The 22658-nt window shown below is 53.5% G+C and overlaps 13 protein-coding genes across 13 annotated transcripts; 5 read left to right on the forward strand and 8 right to left on the reverse strand.

The window, feature by feature from the left end:
- Nucleotides 1–600: 600 nt before the first annotated feature.
- EV422DRAFT_528101 (histone H2B) lies at nt 601–1571 on the reverse strand. Its single transcript, XM_053070259.1, has 4 exons — nt 1341–1571; nt 1147–1263; nt 841–1046; nt 601–781 (listed from the first exon to the last, which is right to left on the reverse strand). Exons 1-4 carry the CDS (start codon nt 1392–1394, stop codon nt 751–753), a joined length of 408 nt encoding a protein of 135 aa, XP_052925992.1. The 5' UTR covers nt 1395–1571; the 3' UTR covers nt 601–750.
- EV422DRAFT_528103 (uncharacterized protein) lies at nt 1572–4999 on the forward strand. The gene has a single exon (XM_053070260.1). It carries the CDS (start codon nt 1660–1662, stop codon nt 4792–4794), a length of 3135 nt encoding a protein of 1044 aa, XP_052925993.1. The 5' UTR covers nt 1572–1659; the 3' UTR covers nt 4795–4999.
- Nucleotides 5000–5315: 316 nt separating this feature from the next.
- EV422DRAFT_567168 (uncharacterized protein) lies at nt 5316–5648 on the reverse strand (the record flags this gene model as incomplete). The annotated part of the gene is made up of 3 exons (XM_053072510.1): nt 5316–5373; nt 5433–5582; nt 5644–5648. The coding sequence occupies 3 exons, from the start codon at nt 5646–5648 to the stop codon at nt 5316–5318; spliced, it is 213 nt and encodes a 70-aa protein (XP_052925994.1).
- Nucleotides 5649–6131: 483 nt separating this feature from the next.
- Nucleotides 6132–6343, reverse strand: EV422DRAFT_567169 (uncharacterized protein; the record flags this gene model as incomplete). The annotated part of the gene is made up of 2 exons (XM_053072511.1): nt 6132–6166; nt 6229–6343. The coding sequence occupies 2 exons, from the start codon at nt 6341–6343 to the stop codon at nt 6132–6134; spliced, it is 150 nt and encodes a 49-aa protein (XP_052925995.1).
- A 453-nt stretch (nt 6344–6796) lies between these two features.
- On the reverse strand, nt 6797–8882 carry EV422DRAFT_619774 (uncharacterized protein; the record flags this gene model as incomplete). Its single annotated transcript, XM_053074078.1, has 4 exons — nt 6797–7111; nt 7174–7382; nt 7746–8270; nt 8342–8882. 4 exons carry the CDS (start codon nt 8880–8882, stop codon nt 6830–6832), a joined length of 1557 nt encoding a protein of 518 aa, XP_052925996.1. The 3' UTR covers nt 6797–6829.
- A 3918-nt stretch (nt 8883–12800) lies between these two features.
- On the reverse strand, nt 12801–13930 carry EV422DRAFT_42299 (uncharacterized protein). The gene has a single exon (XM_053067115.1). It carries the CDS (start codon nt 13734–13736, stop codon nt 12900–12902), a length of 837 nt encoding a protein of 278 aa, XP_052925997.1. The 5' UTR covers nt 13737–13930; the 3' UTR covers nt 12801–12899.
- Nucleotides 13877–14768, forward strand: EV422DRAFT_528143 (uncharacterized protein). The gene is made up of 3 exons (XM_053070261.1): nt 13877–14050; nt 14128–14178; nt 14324–14768. The coding sequence occupies exons 1-3, from the start codon at nt 13949–13951 to the stop codon at nt 14675–14677; spliced, it is 507 nt and encodes a 168-aa protein (XP_052925998.1). The 5' UTR covers nt 13877–13948; the 3' UTR covers nt 14678–14768.
- Nucleotides 14769–15021: 253 nt separating this feature from the next.
- Nucleotides 15022–15513, reverse strand: EV422DRAFT_488029 (uncharacterized protein; the record flags this gene model as incomplete). The annotated part of the gene is made up of 2 exons (XM_053067410.1): nt 15022–15126; nt 15196–15513. Coding segments are annotated over 2 exons (423 nt in total), but the record flags the coding sequence as incomplete, so codon positions are not given.
- A 379-nt stretch (nt 15514–15892) lies between these two features.
- EV422DRAFT_495960 (ankyrin repeat-containing domain protein) lies at nt 15893–16489 on the forward strand (the record flags this gene model as incomplete). The annotated part of the gene is made up of 3 exons (XM_053067843.1): nt 15893–15973; nt 16037–16113; nt 16183–16489. 3 exons carry the CDS (start codon nt 15893–15895, stop codon nt 16487–16489), a joined length of 465 nt encoding a protein of 154 aa, XP_052926000.1.
- On the reverse strand, nt 16354–17254 carry EV422DRAFT_42391 (uncharacterized protein). The gene has a single exon (XM_053067120.1). The coding sequence runs from the start codon at nt 17098–17100 to the stop codon at nt 16591–16593; it is 510 nt and encodes a 169-aa protein (XP_052926001.1). The 5' UTR covers nt 17101–17254; the 3' UTR covers nt 16354–16590.
- Nucleotides 17255–17298: 44 nt separating this feature from the next.
- On the reverse strand, nt 17299–17898 carry EV422DRAFT_496007 (3-hydroxyanthranilic acid dioxygenase; the record flags this gene model as incomplete). Its single annotated transcript, XM_053067846.1, has 2 exons — nt 17299–17462; nt 17535–17898. 2 exons carry the CDS (start codon nt 17896–17898, stop codon nt 17299–17301), a joined length of 528 nt encoding a protein of 175 aa, XP_052926002.1.
- Nucleotides 17899–18183: 285 nt separating this feature from the next.
- Nucleotides 18184–19818, forward strand: EV422DRAFT_528148 (DNA-directed RNA polymerase). The gene is made up of 2 exons (XM_053070262.1): nt 18184–18817; nt 18935–19818. The coding sequence occupies exons 1-2, from the start codon at nt 18620–18622 to the stop codon at nt 19592–19594; spliced, it is 858 nt and encodes a 285-aa protein (XP_052926003.1). The 5' UTR covers nt 18184–18619; the 3' UTR covers nt 19595–19818.
- Nucleotides 19819–19913: 95 nt separating this feature from the next.
- EV422DRAFT_619780 (uncharacterized protein) lies at nt 19914–22123 on the forward strand. The gene is made up of 2 exons (XM_053074079.1): nt 19914–20714; nt 20797–22123. The coding sequence occupies exons 1-2, from the start codon at nt 20256–20258 to the stop codon at nt 22003–22005; spliced, it is 1668 nt and encodes a 555-aa protein (XP_052926004.1). The 5' UTR covers nt 19914–20255; the 3' UTR covers nt 22006–22123.
- The last annotated feature ends 535 nt before the right edge of the window (nt 22124–22658 follow it).

Consider the following 22658-nt stretch of genomic DNA (forward strand, 5'->3'; position numbering starts at 1 on the left):
TGAGGAAGTATTTGCGGTTAGCTGAAAAGCTAGTGCCGCGAAGCTACCATGCGTAGGATTACGGCTGAACGCGGAAGGGTCGGCTGAGTGGTCGCCGGTACGGTCGGGAGGTCTCTCGTAGTAGGCGGAAGACACTGAAGGTCTGAATAGATAAGTAGTTGCTCGCACAGCTGGACCAAGCTCGAATACAAGGATTGGACTAGGAGGGCGAGAGCTTCGTAAACTTTTGACAGGATCCACAGCATGAGGTAAGACCAAGAAGCGCCGAGTCCAAGAGCTTTAAGAGGAGCGTGGCCTGCGGTCGGCAGCTGCGTCGATATCAACGGCGAGAGCCCAGCAAAAAGACTGTGTGGTCCCAGTGGCCCGATCACACGTCTTCTGAGTCGCCGGGTTCTTGAAGTTCGGGAGCGTGGGGAAAAAGGGCACATGCAGGCTTGCAGGCGGGGACGTCTTGACTAATCTCGGACGCGTTTTGCGTTGAGCTTCAGCTTCTCTCTCTGCCCGAGCGGCATACCGCAAGCGCAAAGCTCCAGACTTTGATTGCGTCTGCTGAGAAGCCATGCGCATGATTAGCCTCTTCTTTATGAATGTTGCAAGTACGACGAGATGAAATCTGTATTTTTTATTCGACCATTAACCTTATACAATCTCGTATCCTACTCAAAGTTCATATCTACAAGAACAAAAACACCTCCGACGTGTTCATACACGAGTGCCAATGATTCCAAGCTGTCCAATGTATCTCCCTCCCTATTTGGAGCTCTGGTATTTGGTGACGGCCCTGAAATTAAAGAAGCGTGAGCCTCAAAGCCGGCAAGGAAAAGATGAAATCAAACATACTTGGTTCCCTCAGAAACGGCGTGCTTTGCAAGCTCTCCAGGAAGAATCAGACGCACAGCGGTCTGAATCTCGCGGGACGAGATGGTGGAACGCTTGTTGTACGAGGCGAGCTTGGAGGCCTCTCCGGCAATACGCTCGAAGATATCGTTGACGAAAGAGTTCATGATGGACATTGCTTTGTTCGAGATTCCAGTGTCAGGGTGGACCTAGATGTCAAGAGGTGGGGTCAGCGAATGAAATGTAACCAAACAGGGTACCGAGTCCCGAAAACTGAAACAAACATGACCAGGGGACAGGAGTACCAACCTGCTTGAGAACCTTGTAGATGTAGGTGGAGTATGTCTCACGACGGATGGTCTTCCTCTTGCCACCGGTCTTCTTGTCACCAGAAGGGGTGCTTTTGGCAGGGGCCTTTCCGGCGGGCTATTGAGAGATTGGGAAAAGGAATAGCAGTAAGGAAATAAAGTGAATACATTATGAAGCTCAGCACAACGACGTACCTTCTTCTCGCCCTTGGCGGGAGCTGCGGAGGTAGAGGTTTCCTTGGGAGGCATAGTTGCGAGAGCGAAAGTAGTTTGCGAGAGGGAGGGTGAGTAGATTGGGGGTTGCGATGAGATGGGAAGAGGAGGAGAACGAGGGTAAGGTTTGAAGTTTGCTGCTTGCGCGAGAATCTGTCCGAACTTGGAAGGTTGGAAAGGGCGAAGCGTCTGAGGCGCAGAACAACAACGACAACGGCTGTTTACAATTCGTCGACTTTGCTGAACGCACATTACCTTACGGAGCTCAGCACATGCCACCACAGTGTCGCTCCCTCTGTTCATGAGTGGTTCAGCAGCAGGGCTCACACTGATATCGAAGCGTGGAACCGGACGCTCCTACGTGATATCGAGACTATTACAGGCATTTCAGCTGCACAGCAACCTCGGAAACGGTTATCACAAGTCCTCTCGAGTTTTACGCCATTATGTGCCTTTGGTCGGCCTCGCCCGTGGCAATCTCTGTCGGCAGCAGATTAGGCTGGCGAGTAGTGGACGGCGGGGTACGGAGGAGGAGGAAGAAGTGAAAGGCACGACTTCGAAAAACGATACCATGTCGCCCATGGATGGGAAACACGATCCACGGGAAACCTCATCCAGTCAATCAGCCGAGGAGATAGCGGCAAAAAATGGGCGAAAGAGATTTTTATGGGATCTCCAGACCTTAAAACGGACGACTGCGTACAAGCTGTCGCAACAGGTGTCGAAGGCGCAGACACAGGAACTGTTCAGCGCATATCACAAGTTGAAGGCGGACGGCGATTTCGAGCGCCACGGACCTTGGCGAGGCATATTGACAGCGAAGCACTACCGTACACTCCTGCGAATGTTGGCCGCATACCCGGAGATCATCCCCCCACGAGAGCTGACCGCAATCTTGTTGATCATGGTCAAGCAGGGCTTGCCCATATTTTCCTCCGATTGGGCTTTGCTGCTCACCGCGTACGCAAAAATAGGACAGGTCGCGGAAGCACAGACCATATTCGATCAATTGGATGAGAACCAAATCGACACGTTGTGCTTCAATGCCATGATCGAGGGACACACCAGTGCCGGAAACTTTGAGATTGCCGAGATGATTTACAAAAGGTTGAGCGAGTCGGGACATCCGATTACGACTAACACAACCTTATGCATGATCAAACTTCATCTGGTCTCCCAAAATTTGGAGGCCGCTAAAGTACACTGGGACCAGTTGCGCGAATCACTCACGGATCGCTCGTCGAAAAATTTCGGCAACGATATATTCACGTCCACCCGAGGCCTAGTTCGAACGTACACGGCAATCATTCGTTGGGCGTGTGCGAGAGATGCGGTGTCTCTCGGTCTTGAGTTCCTCAACACGATGATTTCCAGCAAAGTTCGCCCAACGCCGCAGATTTTCACCTGGTTGCTCGTCGGTTTCGCGACGATGCGAGCCAAATCCGCCGTCAAATCCGCCGATGAGCTCCATCGTCGCTTTCTCTTTCTTGAACTGACTCCGAACATCCGCTACCTGTCGGCCTTGATCAACGTCCATGCACTTCGCGGTAACATGTCCAGAATTGGGGTGCTACTGGAAGAGATGGCAGCCGTCGGAATACAACCGGATGTGCCCCTGTACAATATCTTGATACAAGCTTATGGGAAGCAGGGGAATTTCGCGAGCGCGCATCAATGTTACGAAAGTATGATAAGCAGCAACTTGGTTCCGGATCGCTGGACTTTCTCCACACTCATCAGCATGCATGCCGACAAAGGCGATACGGAGAGCGCCAGGCATTGGTTCGACCTGTCGCAGAAGTCCCTTGGACAGACGCGCCCGAGAGTAAAGGCACCGCAAGATACCGTTATGTACACTGCCTTGCTGATGGCATTCGGCCAAGCCGGGGATCTGGACTCCGCGCATGAAGTCCTAGCTGAGATGCGGTCAAGAGGATTGACACCCACCGCGGTCACATATGCGATCTTAATCAAGACGACGCTGCAGGCGGGACAGTTCACGGGAGCTACAGAATGGTTCCGAGCGATGGAAAAGGACTCTGTGGAGCCGAATGCACACATCTACGGGCTGTTTGTCACTGGCTGTTTAGAGAACAAGCGATGGCAGCAGGCTTATAGGTGGACGAAGCAGTTTAGCGAGACAAATCTACCATTGGATAGTCGGACGGCGGCCGTCTTGCTTCGGGCCACTATGCGATTTAAGGAACTTGATGCTGCGGTTCGCTTGAGGAAAGCGACCTCGGAGCAGCATGTTCAGGTGGATCCGGCGGTGCTTGGCAGTATGACGATCAAGTTTGCCCATGTGTGCATGAATGAGATCGAAGCGCGCGCGGCCGGGAAAACGATGATCACTAAAGATGATTACGATCAACGGAGAGGACCCGCACTCGTCAAAGTTGAGCGGGAACACCTCGTGGAGGATCCGAAATATCATGACGACCTCATACTCCTCTTCAAGGATTACCAAGCAGCTGCAAAGAAAAACCATGAAGTATCTAACACCAACGTATATGCGGCCGTCATCGATTACCTCACCCTACGCGGCCTGATGGGCCAAGCAAAAGCCGTCTTCCTCGACATGATCAAAAACGCATGTCGGATGCGTCTCGGGCCCGTACATGTCGGATCCTACGTGTGCGCGCGAATCGCGAGGCGCTTGGCCCCATCCGATTGGACGCTTGTCGGACGCTGGACATCGGAGGTGATGCTCTGGATGGACCGGCAGATCCATGCCCATCAATCCCGGACGAGAGCAGAGAAGGAGAATCGGACAGAGTCGCTGGAAAAGGATGCGGTGTTCAAACAGCAACAAACGGGCGTGAAATTCAACCACGAGGAGATTATGAGGATGCTGCTGGCGTGTGAGGTGTTTATGTATGGGCGGTATGGGATGCGGGATGTGACTGTGGTATTGTTAAGGGATCCGCGGTATGCCGACGCTTGGCGGGTTGTTGATCGAGCTGCGGCAAGGGTTAATCTGGATAATGAGAATAGGGTGAGCGAGGCGGGGGTTGCGGCGTATTGGGAGGCTGTTTGCGTTTTGCGGAGTGCTGGGTTGCGACAGAGGATGTTCGGAGAGGCGGCGGTACCGACGATTGATGAAGTCGACGAGGGGGTGAGGGATGGGGCGACGAAGGAGATGACCGAGGAGGCATCCGTGAATCCCGACAGTGAATTGAGTCCCACGCAGGCGACCGATTCCGAAGAGGCCCTATCGGCTATTGACCCTGCGACGCCAACGGCACCAACCCTAGATGAAAAACTGCCCATCATCGATCCCGGCTTCTCTCGCTTCTGCGGCGCCTTACTACGCCACTGCGAACTCCATCAGCTGTGGATTCTGAGGCGGAAGGTCATAATGTGGCTCGAGGCGCACGGCGTAGAAATCAGAACCCAACTCCCGGGGGGAGGGTTGTACCGGCCGATACGTAAATGACGCTGTACACAACAAATGGCGATGGTGGTGGTGTATGATAGAGATAGAGTGATGACGGATTTTGGTATTTGAGAAGTAGCACAATAGAGGCCTCAGGCGACCTTACATGCTTGATATTTACTACAAGTTGCCATCATCGGCGATGCCTCCGGCAGATGTACAATGATGTGGATGGCAGATAACCAGCACGGAAAATGGGATGGGGTGAAATCTAGACTACCGGTTACGGGAAAATGCGTCTGGTCTGCGGCCATTGCCAAACACCACCGAACGCACAATGGAGAGGAAATTCTTGGTGCTCAGGACGTCCCGATTGTGCACTCTCATCCGTAGTCGTAGTGGTCGTCTTCCAGGAATCTCAAATGGCGTCCAGTCTTCGTTGATACATTCGGGGTTGGGGCAACCCACCAATCCATGGACGTATTCCATTCTTCCCCTTCTAGCTTGCCACGGCCGACATGACAGCCGCCGTCGGATGTTTTTCTTCACACTGCCATGGCAGTCTGGGCCACGGACGACGTTCAATACTCATCCAGCAGGTAGCATGGAATGCCGTTTCTCGCAAAGAGTGTGCGGAATCTGATTTCCATGATGAGTTAGCATATTAAAATACATAAAAAACAACGATGGTCACTCACCCCTTGGTCTTTGATGACTCCTGAAAGCGCATTGTTTTTCCAGCGTCGCTCCAATCACCCAGGATGACCGAAAAATGCTTTCCATACCGGTGTTGCATGTTCTTAATGAGCTTGCTCTCAGACTTTTGCCGCAGTGAGAACGCCTTGAATCTGCAAGCGACGTGAATCTCATCCCGGTGTTATGGACGACGCGTCCATACCATGCGCTTACCTCATGACAGCATCCCAACAGTCAGTCAATGTCAATTCCCTGTCAAAACCTGACATCTGCCAAACCTCGCAGCCGCACGCAGCCGCGCTACCCCACACCTGCCACTGCCTTCATTTCTCCACGCAGCCGCACGTAGCCACACCTCCCAACACTCGGCGCTTACAAACCCTTCTCCATACTTCCCCACGTACCCGCCCACAGCCTCAGCGTAGCCACCCCATCCCCAGTCTTCTGTTTCTATGCTTCCCCACCCTTGGCGCTTCTCTTGGCTTCCCTCTCATTCCGTACCCTTCTGCTTCCCCACGCTTCCCCAGCCTTCCCAGAAAAACATAAATAGCCGCCTCCCCTGAGCTCCCCACTTCCTGATCCCCCAGCAGATCAACACCAGTTCTTCCTAGTCTTGTTCTAGTTCTTGTTTCGGTCTGAATACCATTACCTGTCAACAACCTGCACCACAAGTCGCCTCTATTTCCATCGGCTCCGCCCATTCATAACACCCGGTAAAACTCATCCAGGGCGAGATCTTGAATATGGATGTCAGCCCATGTTTACCCAAATTTGAAGACGATACATGATACATCATACCTGCATGTATGTGATCCACAATGAACGCTGAGAACGCCTCGATGTTCATGCTCTTGTGCGATGTAATCTGTGATTCCATCTCAGCAACGCCAGCATTGATCTTCCGCTCTGTCATGTCTCTCCGAAAGTACCACGACTTTGTCTTGACCGCCCGTTGATTGGATGTGTATCTGGTCTGGGGTGGTGCATTGTGAGAACGCTGCAACGGAATGTCGCCGCAATGGGGATGGTGGGCGGAGACGGGGGGCTGGGGGGCGGAGACAGGGTTGGCCTCGACACCGTCATGCAGGTCATCAACATGGGCCACGCGACGAGCGATATGACGCGCGACGGCGACAAGCAAACCAACCGCGGCCGCTCTCTCATTGGCAGCGTTCCCATCGACAGCTCCGTGCTCGTCCAACTCTATCAACGAACTCCTTGCCCAGATCCGCAAGGATTCTTGCCCAGATTCGTTGCCCGTGTGTGCAAACAGGGGAACCACCCCTTCCAAGTCAAAGTCCGCAAACACCTCCGCACCATCTTCCGCAAAGTAGAGGGTTGGGGGGGGGGGGGGGGGGGGGATGGTGGGGACAGCAGGGCAGTAGTAATCAACTGAAACTTACCAAAATGGCCGCTCCTTCTCAATATCTCGACAGAACAGGAGGTCACGCTTGCCCGGATCAATGCAGACGATGTTTGGAGCCTCCCGTAGTTTGGCGATGTGGTGCTCAAAATACAACTGCTTGACTTCTTCCCGCATTTGGGCCTTGCTGCGCTTCCGGGCCCGATGCCCATACTTGAGCCCTGGCTTCTTGAAGTGGATGGTAACGGAATACCCGTCGGTGCTAATTGACCCATCGAACTTGAGACCAAGCTTCTTTCGATGTTTGAAGACCTTGTCCTATAATCCGTCATTCAGCGACGTAATCTGATTGAAATAAGCACATAAGGATAGAGACTTACATTCACGTTGATAAACTGCCCCCACAGCTCCCGCTTGCGTTCATCAGTGAGTTTCCCCATGCGACGTCGGCCAACATCCAGGATATGAGTGCCTAGGATCAGCGTGTCGATCCGAACAGATGACCGGATTCGAGATTTGCGCAGTGGGATAGCGGAAAACAGCCGCATTCCACGGCGCTCATAGAGGCGTGAGAGCTCACAATAGGCACCTGTGGTGAGACAGGAGTGGACCATGATTAGACAAAAGAGGAAGCCAGGGGGAGGTGGGGGGGGGGGGGGCGAAGGGGGCGAGCGGTTACGTCGACGCCGTGGCGGTGGGCAAGAGCATCGGCCGTGCCCCGGGCCGCTGTGCGCGCACTGGGGGCGTCGTTGAGGCGGGGGAGGAAGGGGGGAGAAGGGGGGGGGCCGCAGGAGCCAAGCGTGCGGGCGCCCCAGGGGCGACAGCGCATCGCAAACCACGTTGGCCGGGGTCCGGGCAGGCAGCCACTCGGCCAGGTCGGCATACCAAGCGTGGCACTGCACAGCCACACACGAGCCTGGGGGGGGGGGTGAATATACAGGATGCAACTCACCTAAATATGGCATTGCATCCACCGCAAGGCTGTACGCAAGCGGCTCATCCTGGGGAGGACACAGAGCCCATAGCTCGTCGAGGACAGTCCGCTCAAGTCGTGTGAGGCGCGCAAACTCCTCTTCGGTTGGAAACTCTTCAAACGTCCCAAATTTTGTAAATTGACGGACCCGCTGATAATACTCTCTCCGCTGCGCTCGGTTGACTCTGGCTCTCCAGAGATGCAGTGCGACTTGCTTCAAACCAATCCTTTCGTTGATGTAGCGCAGAAGCATTTGCATGAAATGCTCTTGTACGTTGACTTTGAGGTTTGTGAGGATGCTCTGAGCCGTGTATGCTGCTGTCTGTTGGCAATTTTGCATGCGTATGGAGGCGAATCCGTGAACATCACAGTGGTCTTGAACCCATGGACGCAACTCTTGCGCGATGACCGGATTGCCGTTGTAGCCTGGATTGTTGAGCAGCTCAAACATCACACTGATGTGCTTGTCAGTGATGTCCGGGAAATCGTGCAGAGGATGATCAGCTGCGGTGGGCATTGTAGTCAGGACATTGTTGTATGGGAAATATACAGTGTAGTGTACGCCAAAAACTCACCAAGGTAGTACTTGAGGAAGAAGGTGGTGTGGCGCGCAAGGATGTGAACATTGCCGATGGATGTTGTCAGGCGCTCCCTTTGAACTTGATTCTGATGATTCTGATTATGGATTTGAGGAAGGGAAATCTTGGTGCAGGCATGTGTCTGCTGGCGGCGTCGTTGAACGGGTGGTGGTGGCGGGGGCTCATACGCCAGGGATCCACCCGGTGTGCTGGGAAAACGGAAAGGGATGGGAGCTGGGAGGTTCAACGGATGCTGCAGACCCCTGTCGACGAGTGAAAGCCCTCGATGCTGGTGCTGCCCATCGTCATCGCCGGAACTCTCGCTGACCATGTCTGCAATGGCTTTGGGCAAGTTGCGATGGATAGACGGTGGGAACTCAAATTGCGGGTGTGATTGCAATGGTGTCTGCACAGTTGGCAGACGTATGGGCAACCGCGGGGTAGCCGGAGCAACCTTCCTCCTCTTCCGCCGTGGTGTGGTTGCTCCAGTAAAGATGCCACACCACAGGTGCCCCTGGAGCGCCTGGTCTGATGACATGTTGGGTGTGCTGTGCCTTTTGCGTGCCTGCTAGAGATGAGGTGTATGCAGGTGATTGCCGTGATGGATTGCCGGGAAGGAAGGGGGTTGAAGGAGTAGAGTGGGGATCCCCACGTTTTTTACACGCGTGTAAAGGATGTGGGGCAGCTCTGGGGTTGATTGTGGAACTCGTTACTTTATTCCCCTTCACACATTGGGAGCCGCCGGAGGCGAGTGACGGCTATGGCAGCAAAGTACAGTATGTCAAGTTGGCAAGCGCTACACTGCGCTATATAGTAACCCTCCCTACGCAGCCCAACCACAGTGATTCGCAAAAGCCTAAGCTATGTAAATGTGGGAATCAATATGCACTTATAGGGAGATTGATGAATTGCACGCATTTTTTCACCCATAATCATCGGATCTCAGTAGAGATGGAGGTGGGCGGCGTGAAGTAATGAAGTCTTCTTCAGAAAGCAGTTCCATCATGGTTGTGGCTTCATCACCGGTGAGCGTAGTGCCGCTAGACCAACGTATTGCTAGAGCAACATATTGGATGCTGATGCCTTGGGGCTTGAATGCAGTGCTCAGGCTGAAAGAGTTGTCGCCTTTGTTCTCGACTATGACAGCGAAGCGATTGCGGAAGGCGCGAGAGCGTACCGCGAGTGCCCAAATCCAGGCTGCACCTCAAGCGATTGCAGGAGTCGAGAGCGTACCGCGAGTGCCCAAATCCAGGCTGCACCTCAAGCGATTGCAGGAGTCGAGAGCGTACCGCGAGACTGCCCCTATTCCGGGCTGCCCCAAGCGATTGCGGAAGGCGAGAGCAGGACGTTGAGCAACGTCGACGGCGAAAGGATGTACTGTACAGACAGGTTTGAATTACTGCCGGGGCAAGAATGAGAAGACTGGTTTTGGAGTCACCTTGTAAACAAAAAGCGAAACAGGAAGCTGACGTGACGGGTGTGCTGTAGGTGTGTAGTTCAAAGTTGAAAGATCTTGGCAATGGCGGCGGCAATGGCGGTGGCAATGGCGATGGCAATGGTGATGGCAATGGGGGTGACCATGGTGGCAATGGCGGTGAGCGGATGTGGAAGAACAGATGAAGAAAACCTGCGGCTATGGGACAGCGTAGTAACAAGGCTGGCCACGGCGGCGTTGCGAAGTGCAGGTCCAGGGCTGGCCAGAAGTGCAGTACCGTATATTGGGTACATTTTGACTGTTGGATGATGGTCAGAAGTGGTTAATTCCCAAATAAGGGAATTCTTCTGGTTCACTTGCCGCCGTGAAGGGTGGCCAGGGCTGGCCAGGGCACCGGATATTGCGCGCGTCGTGGATCAGTGTACCAGCGAAGGGTTTGGCCAGATGAAGTGGAAGGCTCTAATAAATTGGCCAGATGAAGTAGGGCTCCAAAGGCGCGCGTGAGAAATACACTTCATTTGGCCAGATGCTCTAATATTAATACACTTCACTGGCCAGATGAAGCGCGCGTGAGAAATACACACTCCCCAGCGGCAAATGTACCAGAAGGATTCCCTTATTTGGGAAGAATCCAGGGAGATGTAAAAGCAAGGAAATCGAAATCGGATGTGCCGCCGCAACCCCAAGACATGTCCCGCTGTCCCGGTCGCGCTGACACCCACACAAACCGACACACACAGACGGCCCTTGGCCAGAAGGCTCTAATAACGTTAGTAAGCTTGCCAGGGCTCCAAAGGCGTGCGTGAGAAATACAGTGCCGTTCATAAAGCAAGGCCGCTGTCAATTTGATTCACCGGCCCCCTGAACGCGCGTCTAGTATATCTAGTGAATCCTCCTCTAGCTGCTATGACGGCCGCTATACGCCGGGGCATGCTCGACACAAGGTTTTCTAGCACATCTAGCTCAATATCCTGAAATGTCTGCTGTGCAATGGCCTCTAGCTGCTCTAAAGTTGCGGGACGTTGTCTATAAATGCATTTCTTGAGCATGGACCACAGGTTTTCTATCGGATTCAAGTCTGGGCTGATTGCAGGCCAGTTTGCCAGTACCTCAATGCCGTGGAGATCAAAAAATCCTTCCCTGCAAGTTTTGCGATGGGGTGGAGCGTTATCCTGGGAAGAAACACTCTGAGCGTCACCGCCAATCCAAAAAGGAGAGAAACAAGGTACACACCTGCATGAAAACAAAACCACGCTGCTCACCCTGAATATCAGAGTAGAAGGGGATGAGATTCTCGGAGAGATATTCCTGGTATGCTTCCGAGTTGAGTCTAACCCTAACCCTAACCCTAACACTAGGGTTTTGAGGTTTGGAATTGCGAGATGGTAGGTCAAGAACCCTAACCCTAACCCTAACCCTAACCCTAAGTCAGAGCAGATGTGGTAAGAAGGTAAGAAGGAATCAGAGGGCAGCGACGCGAGGGGAAGGTAAGAAGGCTGGTAAGAAGGAATCAGAGGGAATATGGGGTCACGTGGGGGGACACGGACGTCGCGGACATGGATTAGAGTAAAGAATGAGGAAGGATGTACAGTCAGTGGACAAAAAGCTGTGTGCACCCCATATGGATTTCAATGACCGTTTCACAAAGCGCACCGCGCGTTTTGGAGCCGCAAGCTTGAGTATTGAAGCCAGCGACGAAGCCGTGATGGCGAAATGCACGCCAACATCTTCACCACCTCAGCTATGGGGAAACCTCTCACACCACAAAAAAGGGCAGCCATAGTTGCCCTCCATATAGCAGGCAAGACGACATCTGAAATTGCAAGGCAGGAGCACGTTCACAGGAATACTGTGAGGAACACTATTAAGAGGTTTGCGAACGAGAGTGCCACTGCACCAACCGCCTATCAATCGAAGAAGCCAACAGGAAGACCAGCTAAGTACCAGCCTTCTGACGATGATTTGGCTGCCTTCCGCAGTATTGTTGTTGCTGACAGTAGCACTCGGGAGAAAACACTAAAACAGATCACTTTTGAATTCACACAGCTCACCGGACTCCAGGTGTCTGCAAAAACAGTGCGTCGCTACCTACGGGACCTGCTCTATCTCACCTCGCGTTTCAAGGTCCGAAAGCCACTATTGACAGAGGACCATAAAGCAGCACGCCTTGCATTTGCACTGCAGCACCAAGACTGGACGGAAGCGGACTGGTCTCGTGTTTTCTGGACTGATGAGACGTCCTTTGAAATTGGCTGGGTACCTAAAATGCGGTGCTGGCGCTTACGAACTGAACGTTTTCATCCCAATTGCATCCAGGGCACCAGGAAGAGTGGACGAAAAACATTCATGTATTGGGGAGCATTCATTGGAAATGCAGTAGGTCCAATGAAAGAGATGCAGCGTGTTCAGCGAGAGGGTCAAAACCGTGGAGGGATTAACTCTCCTGCCTATGTGCAACATCTTACTGCTAACATGTTGCCGATGTGGCGGAATTTAGAGATTTTTCTTCCCAATCCTCTCTTCATGCAGGACAACGCCCCTATTCATACATCGGCTGAAACTCGACAGTTCTTTGATGAACACGGCATTGAGCTTCTTCCCTGGCCAGCGCAGAGTCCAGATCTCAATCCGATTGAGAATCTGTGGGCAATGCTCAAACGGAAGGTATCGAAAGCGAACCCTACCCCTGGAATGTTGGACAACGTTGTGCAAACTATATGGCCCACAATGCAGCCGCATCTTGATGCATTGACACGGTCAATGCCATCAAGAATGGCAGCCGTAATCGCAGCCAATGGGGGGACAACTAGGTATTAGCGAAATTCAGATCTAGATCCATTCATTTAGGTCAGGTTTCGCAATGCCCCAAGATTAAGGATGATGAGTTGATGTCGCGCAACGCGCGTCAGACACTGACTTAATCTGGCATGCACACAGCTTTATGTCCACTGACTGTACAGATGAAGTAGTGGGAGCCTACATTATGTGCTATCTACGGGCGCGATCTACAGTACATAAGTTTCACGCGTAAGCCGTTCAGGCATCTCCTCGAAGAAAAGACAAATGCTTCGAAGCGCAATCGGTCGACAATCGAGCGCGCTGGTGAGCGCACTCATTGCGCTATTGAAACCTTTCCCATCCCTCGACATCATAAATGTCCGCATGACTGCCGTTCTTGAACTCATCCTTCTCCAGAAGATGGAAGAGCACCCTCGACGACACCTCCGGCGCCACCAATTTCTTCTCCTCGTGCATGTTTATGAACACGGAACGCGTGGGCACGTCCGGCATCTCCTCCCTAATCGCCGTCTGCATGTCCGTATCCAGCGGACCCGGCGCATAATTCAGCACCCTCACATCCGGTTGTTCCGTGGCGATTGCTGAGTGCATCATATCCCGCGCGGCCTTCCCCACACAGTAGAGCGACCAGCAATCGAATGCTTGGATAGCGGCTAGGGATGAGATGTTGATTATGGATAGTTTGGTGCCGGATGATGCGAAATGACGCAGGAACGCTGCTGTCAGCACCATGGGCGCTGTTACGTTCAGGTGGAGGGCTGAGGTCATGTCTGCGGCTGTTAGGGTTGAGAAGCGGGCTAGTTTGCCGAGGGATCCGGCGTTGTTGAAGAGATATGCCTGTGAATAGTCCGTTGGTGGGCGAGGCAGTCCGCGCAGGACCTCGTCGGAGACAGCTTCGAGGTCGAGTCTGGAAAAGTCGGTGAGGATACTCTTTGCCGTCAATGCGACCCCTCCTTCTCCAGCCTTCGCTGTTCCCTCAGAACTTCGCTGCTGTTCGAGGATAAGGCTCTTTGTCGCCGCGAGACCTTGTTCATCGCGGGCGGTGATGACAAAGTCGGTGGGTTGCGAGCGGGCGAGTGGCGACTTTGCGAACTGTAGCGCCAGCGCGCCGCCGAAACCTCTAGAGGCGCCAGTGATGAGGACCAAGGTGCGGGACATGGTTGGACGGTGGTAGATGCTTAGAGCGGAGTCGATGGCGAGATGTTGGCAGGTCCAAAGGGAACCGTCTTGGGGAAGAAGACCGGCGGCGTGACCTCATCGCTCGGAGTCTCGGACATGGTCTGGTCCTTTTGGAAGCAAGTTGACAACTTGCGCACATACAGACCAAAGGAAACAACAAACACATATACATACGTTCACCGCCGATAGTGATGCTCGTCCATACCACCCCTCAGGCCGGAGTGCTCCATGCCGTTGCTTTGACCTCCGCGGGCCTCTTCGCTGGCGCCGCTTTGTACGTCACGGCTGTCGAGGTAAGTTTAGTGTGTCGCGCCATCTTGGCCGGTTGACATCTCCAATTGTCCTTGACTAACCGATCGCCTCCTTCTAGCATCCTGCTCGCTTCGCACTTTCTGCGGATATCGCTAGGGCTGCGTTCAAGGTGCGTCTATGAGCGATTGTCAATGGCGAATGACGCTGCATGGCAGGCGCGGTTGGGGATGATCTTGGCGTCCTCCACCGTTCAGTACCGTTCCGGTTCAAACCTTACACCTCTATACCCTTTCGCCGACATCAATTCCTTACAGCAAAGCTACCCTCGCGCAGCCAGACTCCAAGCAGCGCTCGCAACCATCGCTTCCGGTGCGAGCTTCGCAGTCGGCTACTTGTACAACTCGCAGCCCCACTACATCTCCGCCGCCGCCTTCCTCAGCATTCCCATCTACACCATCGGCTTGATGCTGCCTTTGAACAAACGGCTGCAGTTTGGCAGTGGGACTACAAAGGAGATTGTGACGACTACCAACACGGTGGCGGCTGATAGCAGCGTCTTTGCGGATTTCAGGAAGTGGGGATTGTTGCATCTGACCCGTGTAGTGGTGTCGGGGATTGGGTTTGGTGCGCTCGTGCTAGCCACACCGTATGCGATCGGTTCCATCTGATGTTGACGAAAGATTGGGATGAAGCGATTCCATGCATCGGGTTGTTGATCGCTGAACTAAATCCCAGGAATGTAACTTAATGGTACAGGTTTGCCAAAAGATCAATCTCGTGTTGAATAATATGTGAATATATATACATGAAGCCTGTGCGCCAAGTTCAGGACGACTCTTCCGCGATGCCGATATCAGTTCTCCTCACTATCACTGCTCTCCTTCTCAGCCTCTCCTTTTACTTCCGCCGCTTTATCGCCTGTGGCAGTAGGTTCGGCATCCTGCTTCGCTGGCGCACCGTCCCCGTCCACTGACGTCTCCGCCATCTTCTGTTTCTTGTCCTTTCCATTCTGATTCTTCTGCCTTTTCTTCCGCTTTTCGCGCTTCTTCGCCGTCCGCTCAGCGTCCTCTTTCTTTTGTTGCTCCAGCCTTTCGTGATACAATCGCTGTTCCTCCTCCTACAGTAACGAGTTAGCTCCATGCCCAGCAATGCTCTTCAACATCTGACAAAGCGATGAAGTACCCACCTCCTTCCCCTTCTCCGTCAACACCTTCTGCCGCTCATACTCCTTCCGCCTCAACGCCCTATATACGTGAAACTCCCCACTCCCCGCACCCGCGCTAGATCCCTGGATGTTCCTCACGAAGTCCCGCGGCGCTTTAACGGTCTTCTCCTTGCGTTCGGGTAACACGATCGGTTTGTCGACCCTGGCCATAAGACGCTCTATGCGCGCGGCTTGTGATTCGATGGTCGTGTGGAGACGGAACCGGGACCGTTCGCTGTCTTCGTCGTCGGTGCCGCTTGTGGTGCGCTTGCGTGATTGTGGTGGTGTTTCTGAGGCCATTTTTGCTGTGATCCCGAACGATTTACAACTTACAAGTAGGGCAAAGGTGGGAGATGCTTGCTGGGGCAATGTGAATTTAAATTCGGAGGAAGTCTGGGAGGAAGTTGAAGACGACGACGCGGGGCTTCTCCCAGGGCTTCTCCCCTTTCTCCCTGCTTCGCTGCACGTCCAACTCCGCTCGGCCTCACAGGGCTGTCCTCGCAACGCAAGCTTCCGAATTTCTCGCTCTTCTCTGCAGCGAAGACTCCCACTTTGCTATCCATATTCCCCTTACCGGGAAGGAAACAGTGAATTACATTCCCTTCCACAACGACGGAGTGTGGAGAAACAGCAGAATATCCAAGCACAATCCCTGCAAACCCAACAAACGAAACCAAATATGCCGGGCCTCGAACTCCCCGACTACAGCAGGACCAATATATGGCTAGCTGCCGCTGAGGACCGGAGTGATCTCGTCGAGGTAGATCTCCTTTTATTTTTTTTTACCACACGTCTGCCACTACTGACTTTGTTGTTTTCGCAGCACTTTTTGAAATACGGTGGACCAGACGGCACGCCTTTAGCACCGGATGTGAAGGACGAGAATGGATATACCCCACTGTAAGGATTTTATATTCAACTGCTGGGAGTTGCTCCTTGTACAGTCACCCATCCACCCTCCACTACCAGCCATGCAGCAGTCTCCTACTCCAACATCCAAATCATCAAAATGCTCGTCACCCAGTACAACGCCGACGTGAACGTGACCGACAACGACGGCGACACGCCGCTGCACGTGTGCGAGACTGTGGAGGCGGCGGAGTGTCTGAAAGAACTGGGCGCGGATATGACGAGGGAGAATGACGAGGGGAAGAAGGTGCGTTCCGGGAGAGGGGTAATGGATAGCGGGTGTTGGCTGCTGGGATGGTGGATGGGTTGCTTACAGGCTGGTGGTTTGCTTGTAGCCGATCGAAACGGCGTATGCCGAAGAACTTGATGACGTTGTTGAGTATTTGAAGCGTGAGTGCCATCATTCTCCAGCTCTGCCCGAAACATCTGGCGGATCACTGACTCACTGCAACTATCATTTCTCAGAATTCACACCAGACATCGAACTAGGCGAACGTGATTCTGCCACCCAGATCCCTCCGGAACTTCTGCATCTCTTTGCGAACGCTGTGGAGAATGGGACGCTGGAAGTTGAGGGTGCGATCGATGCGGATGCGAATGATGGGAGTGGGGATGAGGGGAAAGAGGGGGAGGAGCAGGATGAAGGGAGTGATGAGGAGAAGCAATCGTGAAGGAGTCAATTTGTGACAAATCGAGCGCCCGCTGTGAGCATACCGTACCGAAACGACGCTGGGCGGCACACATTTGCAGCCGCTTTGGCGCATGAGCTGCCGCTGCTCGTAGCATGACCCATGTTCGCTGCTCGAGTGTGCCTCCCGTTAGGGCGGCGGGGTACACGAGGTGTTCTTGGGACGCCTTTGCCATGAGCGCCACGATCGTCCGCGTCGGGAAGCCAATCGTCACGTAGTAATAGCCTCCCATGACCATAGTCGCCAATCCCGCAGTGGACGGAACGCAAGTACTCATAACCCGTTGCATTAGCGTAGATATCCGAGCTGGCACCACGCACGAATACCCCACTGTGCCGTTCACTATCGCAATGTAAATACGTAGAAGCGGCCAAGGATATGTTCACGACTGTATACACACTACATGCATCGCCTATTCTCCTACATACCCCAAAAAACGACGTTTTCACCCGCACGAGGTCCCGCAAGTAATCCCTTCCGGTACGCCTCACTTTGTCTGATTGACGTGCCCACATTTCTTACACGTTCGTAACTCTTCCGTTGCAAAGTAGCGCTCGATGACTGGTTTGAGCTGCGTGCCCAGATCTGTGCAGTAGAATGATTCCGAATAGACAATGGATTTACAGGTTTCGCAGTACCATTGCAATGTGTCTGATGGTTACGACGGATGAGATACGAGTGATATCCAAGACATAGAGGCCAGAAACAAAGGAGTAGACCTACCATTAGTACCCTCAGGCCTCTTCCTCTCAATCACAATCCCCACCGTCTTCTCAAACCTCACCGGATTATGCGGCGTATTCCCCGGCAACATAAACATATCCCCCTCCCCAATCTCCACATCCCTAAACACCTCCTCCCCACCATCCCCCTTCTCCACGACCTTGAGCACCATCGCGCCCTTGACCTGATAGAACCACTCCTCCGTCGGGTTGACGTGGTAGTCGGTGCGCTTGTTGGGTCCGCCGACGACCATGACGGTGAAGTCTTGCGTGTTGTAGAGGCAGTAGTTGTTGACGGGCGGTTGGAGGAGGTGGGATTGGGTGCGGAGGAAGGCCGGGAAGTTTATGGGTGGTGGGAGGGGCATCTTGAGGGTGGTGAGGGGTGTGACGTGTGGGAGGTGACGGACAAGTGCAGAAGAGATTGGATTGGACCGAGCGACCAAGCGAAGGCGGCTGAATATATATACGATTCAGGAAGGCGATTGACTGCCGTACCGAAGCGAAGTGAGCGTCAGGAGCGTCAGGGCGTCCTTTCCCTTGTATTTGTCAGGTGGTAGGAGGCCAAAATTGCACAAGTTCACAGCCCAGCATTTCGCGAGTTTCGAGTTCCGACGCGCGAGGTGCTTTCTGCTTGCTCCATTCCTGGCTCCATTCCTTCGACATTCGTAGGCAACACCGGGGAAGCCAGAAGTCTACTCATTGCCCACCCAATAGACATATACCCAGACATATCAAGCCGTCCCTCGCTGTTAGTTGACGGCGTGCTCTACCCCTGTGGATTACCATCAACGGACATACTCCCCCCACTTTTGGAGATCTAGCGCTATCTCGCTCGTACAAAACCGTAGCAGCTTGTATCCACCGACCATCGATAATCACACCACTGCATTTAGAGCTCTACAAGCAAAGCAGACACCAGTTCCCTGTCACTAGCCGCTCGTTTGAACAGTCTCAACCGGTGGCTTTTCCTATTTCCTTCGTCTTAACCGGGAACTTCGAAAAGCGGGGCAGTTCAGAATTTCTTGTCGAAAAACATTCCCTTCATACATACTACCGCGGCACGCTACACCACGATAATATCACAGCATGTTGAACCTCGATCCCACATCGCTAGCGTTTCCCGATGCGCAAGGGCCGCAGGTCTCGGTGCGGGAGGTGACGCCCACAACGATCACGTTTGTGCTGAGCAATACGGAGCTGGCCCTCGCTAATGCGTTGAGGAGGGTCATGATGGCGGAGGTATCGACGGTCGCTATTGATTTGGTGGATTTTGATACGAATACGGTGTGTATGGGTGGTGGGTGAGGGGTTGGTTGGACGAACTATGACGATTGCTAGGAAATTGAACGATTCCCAACCCATAACTCATCTTTTTTCCCAATGCATGCGTCCCGAAAATAGAGCGTGCTGGCAGACGAGTTCATCGCACACCGCCTCGGTCTTATCCCAATTGTCTCCACCCACGTCGACGAGCTCACCGAACGACACGAATGCAACTGCGTCTCACACTGCCAAGACTGCTCCGTTGAACTCACCCTCGACGTAACCTGCCAAAGCGAATCCTCTATCGGCGTCTATTCCTGCGACCTCCTCTCCAACCACCCCAGTTTTGAAACCTACCTCGAGCACCCAGGCGACAAGGGCATCCTCATCGCCAAACTGCGCAAGGGCCAATCCCTCCGTGTCCGCTGTATCGCACGCAGAGGTACCGCGAAAGAACACGCCAAATGGGGCGCATGTACCGGCGTCGCCTTCGAATACGACCCCCACAACCGGCTCCGACATACCACGTACTGGCACGAGGAGGACATCAAAAAGGAATGGCCCAAATCAGCTTACGCGGACGAGGAGCCTGAGCCGAAGGATGGTGACCCGTTCGACTACAATGCGAAACCGGAGCGGTTCTATTTTACGGTGGAGAGTACGGGTTCCTTACCACCGGCGGACATTGTGACGAGGGGGCTGGAGGTGCTGCAGAGGAAGCTAGCAACGGTGCATGATTCGTTGAGGAGGGTGGCGGAAAGTCAGGGGGAGACTGCGGTGCCGTTGGTGTACATGTGAAGGAAGGAGCAAGAGTGGAAGAGAGAGTCTTTGCGAAGAGGAAGAAGGTCGTAGTCTTGGCGTACATTGGATGGGCGCCGAAAGAGGAGTCTGTGGATAGGCGCACGAAACATCCCTCGGGAGGTTCCGCGATGCTCGTTTTCCAACGTCTTTCATGTACCTAGCTTGATATCTATTCATCTCTGTAATATATCATGCACATTTGCAGAGGGTCAGCAAGAAAGTCATGAACTTCGCAGGCCGCAAAGGGAAGGCTAAGTAGTGCAGTGTGTCGTACGAGTCGGACCAGCGGACGCGTAAAATGGAAGACGAGGCAGCCCTCTCACCCTGTGCTTCCCCATTGCTTCGCCCATGAGCGAACCTTCTCGATTTCGGGCCACTTCAGCACCCCTGGCATATCTGACTAGCTTCGCTCAAGTCTCTCGATACCTGGGCTCCACACAAACCGGCTCTCAGCGTGCCAGCCTACCAAATAACACTCTCAAGTGACCACAAAGAAAGCGAACGGGTGGGGCAGCCGGCGCTGACGAGGGACACCCTAATTGTATATTGTCGTGGTGGGTCACATTCCAGTGGAAGGTTTGGAGAGGACCACTTACGGATGCCGACAAACGATTAGCGTCGAAGCAATCCCGATAAGCAGCTGGTCGAGCGTCAGTGCATGACGGATAAAGTCGGCGCAAACCGGACCACAATGGCGGCGTGCTGCGATGCACCCTCTCCCGAAGAACTAAACGACGGCTCGATCGTCTGCGACTCCTGCGGTAAAGTTATCGGCACCGTCGAACTCCGTACAGAAGTTGCAGATACCCTCGAAGGAGAGCAAAGGAGCCGCTTTCTCCAAACCGTGCCCACAAATGGTGGTCTTCGAGGGTCGATGTTTCACAATGCTTCCTATGATTTCTTAAAGACCCGTAACATCGAGATGGAGGTGAAGGACCGGCTAACGAGGTTGAAATTGGGACAATATGCGGACGCCGTGTTGAAGATGTTCTGGGCTACGGAGAAGGCGATTTTGAGGTCTGGGAGGACGAAGGTTCGATACGGACCGCTTTCGGCTGCTTGTGTTTGGTTGAATGTTAGACGGTTTGGGCTCTCGACGGCGGTCGATGAAGTTATGGTAGGTCTTTTGGTTTTCATATCTGGCGCGGGATTTGTTACCGGACCCCCACTGAACCGGCTTCGTTTCCTTCACACTATAGGTTGCATTCGAGGTCACAGCACAGCACTTGAAAAGAGCGCTAAACCTCATACAGAAGCACACGCCAATCCCCGAAACATCCAGCCTCTACTATAACTTCGAAACTTATCTCGACAAAGTCTGTCACGGCATAGCAAAACGGGTCAAATCCCCCGAGCTGGAGCCCACCTTGCGAAAGCGCGCCCGCATTATACTCGATGTCGCCAGACGAGGGTGTTTCCACGAAGGCAAGAACCCGGCAATGCTGGCGGCCGCAGCTGCATGTCTAGCATACGAGGCGCACTTCCGGAAGAAGGCACCGCCAGGTATCCCGGAACATGCGGCCGGAATTCTTGCCCAGGAGCACCAACACGTGTCGTACCGTTACATTGAGCTGAAGGATATGTTGACGACCTGCGCCAAAGTGTTTCCGTTCTTTACGGACGAGATGCTGAAGCCGAAGATGTTTCATCGCTCGCTATCGGAAATCATCGACGTGCTGGGTGAAGAGGAACGCACTAGGACAGAGGAGGATGAAGCGAGAGTGCGTGATTCATCGGCTAGAACATCGTCTGGAACGCCAATGATCGAAACGCCACCAGTCGTCACTGTTGAGAGGATGAACAAAGCTCTCGTTCCGCCAACATTCGCCATCAACGCGCGGAAAACCGAGTATCTCACCCGCCGGATCAAGAAAGCCAAAATCCGCATCAATCAATTCTACTACTGTGAACTGAGTAGCTGCGGCGAGAGCTCGGCGGACGAAGATACCATCGAACCCGTCCCTCCGACCTTTCCCACTAGGATCCCGTCGCTTGCAGAGATGGACAGAGACGAGCGCGATCATACCGACAAGCGGATCGAACAGCTGCTCTTGGATGAATACTCTGATCAGCAGATCTTGTCTATGGGGCACCGCATCCATACGAATCGGCGCTATGACCCTACCTTGCCTCCGTCAGCCGATATTTTGAGTTCATCTGTCCTGCCCCAGCGGTCTGCCCTGCGCCAGCGGCCCGACGCAGCGGTTCCCATTACGCCTGATGCAAGTGCGAGCGAACATGAGGAAGAGGAGATGCTGCAAGTGCCTAGTCATACGGAAACAAGGCCTGCGAAAAGGAAAAGAGCGCGGCAGTCGAAGAAGGGATCGAAAGAAAATGTAGATCAGGTAGCACGGAAACGACGGCAATTGTCGAGGAAGGTGGGGGTAATGGAGGAGTTGAGAGCGTAGCCGCGTTAGTGAACGGGCACCCTGTATATACCCGCCGGAAGGCCACATACTATTAGTACATAATGATTTTGATGCTGGCACAGCAGCTATGACGGCGTTTAGTGGAATATGATCAACGGAAAGAAAGCCTGCCATTTCGAGGATGTCGGGCGCTCAGGCGGATGGGATGCCGTCAAAATTCCCTGAACGCGCTGTCGCATTCGGTAAAACGGGGGCCCTTGCGCAAATAATCGTCACTGATTGCGCATTTCTGTTGACTTTCTGAGGAGAGACGCAAGCCTCTAGTTGCAGAAAGACCCCTTGAATGAGTTGAACATTTCCCTCTTCGCACCTCTCCAAAGCAGTACCGCAGAACTATAAGTCTATAAGAGAGCACCCACCACAGATACAACAACTCTTCAACCTAGCCATACTCGTCCTATCACCGCCTTACCCACCACCACCACTCTTAACCAACCCACACCCTTCGAAAACAGAAGCAAGTATGACCCGAACCCATACGCACTCGAACGGCCCTAAAGCCGAGAGCCGCGACCACCACTTGACCCGTAAGGGCGCTGGTGGGGCGACTAAGAAGGGAGGGGCTGGGAAGGTACGTTGTTTCGGCAGTTCAGGGTGGTCTCTTCGGATTGGTTGTGGGACTTGAACGTGGG

Source organism: Fimicolochytrium jonesii (assembly GCF_025526975.1).
Source record: "Fimicolochytrium jonesii strain JEL569 chromosome Unknown EV422scaffold_10, whole genome shotgun sequence".
In the NCBI taxonomy this organism is placed as follows: domain Eukaryota; kingdom Fungi; phylum Chytridiomycota; class Chytridiomycetes; order Spizellomycetales; family Powellomycetaceae; genus Fimicolochytrium; species Fimicolochytrium jonesii.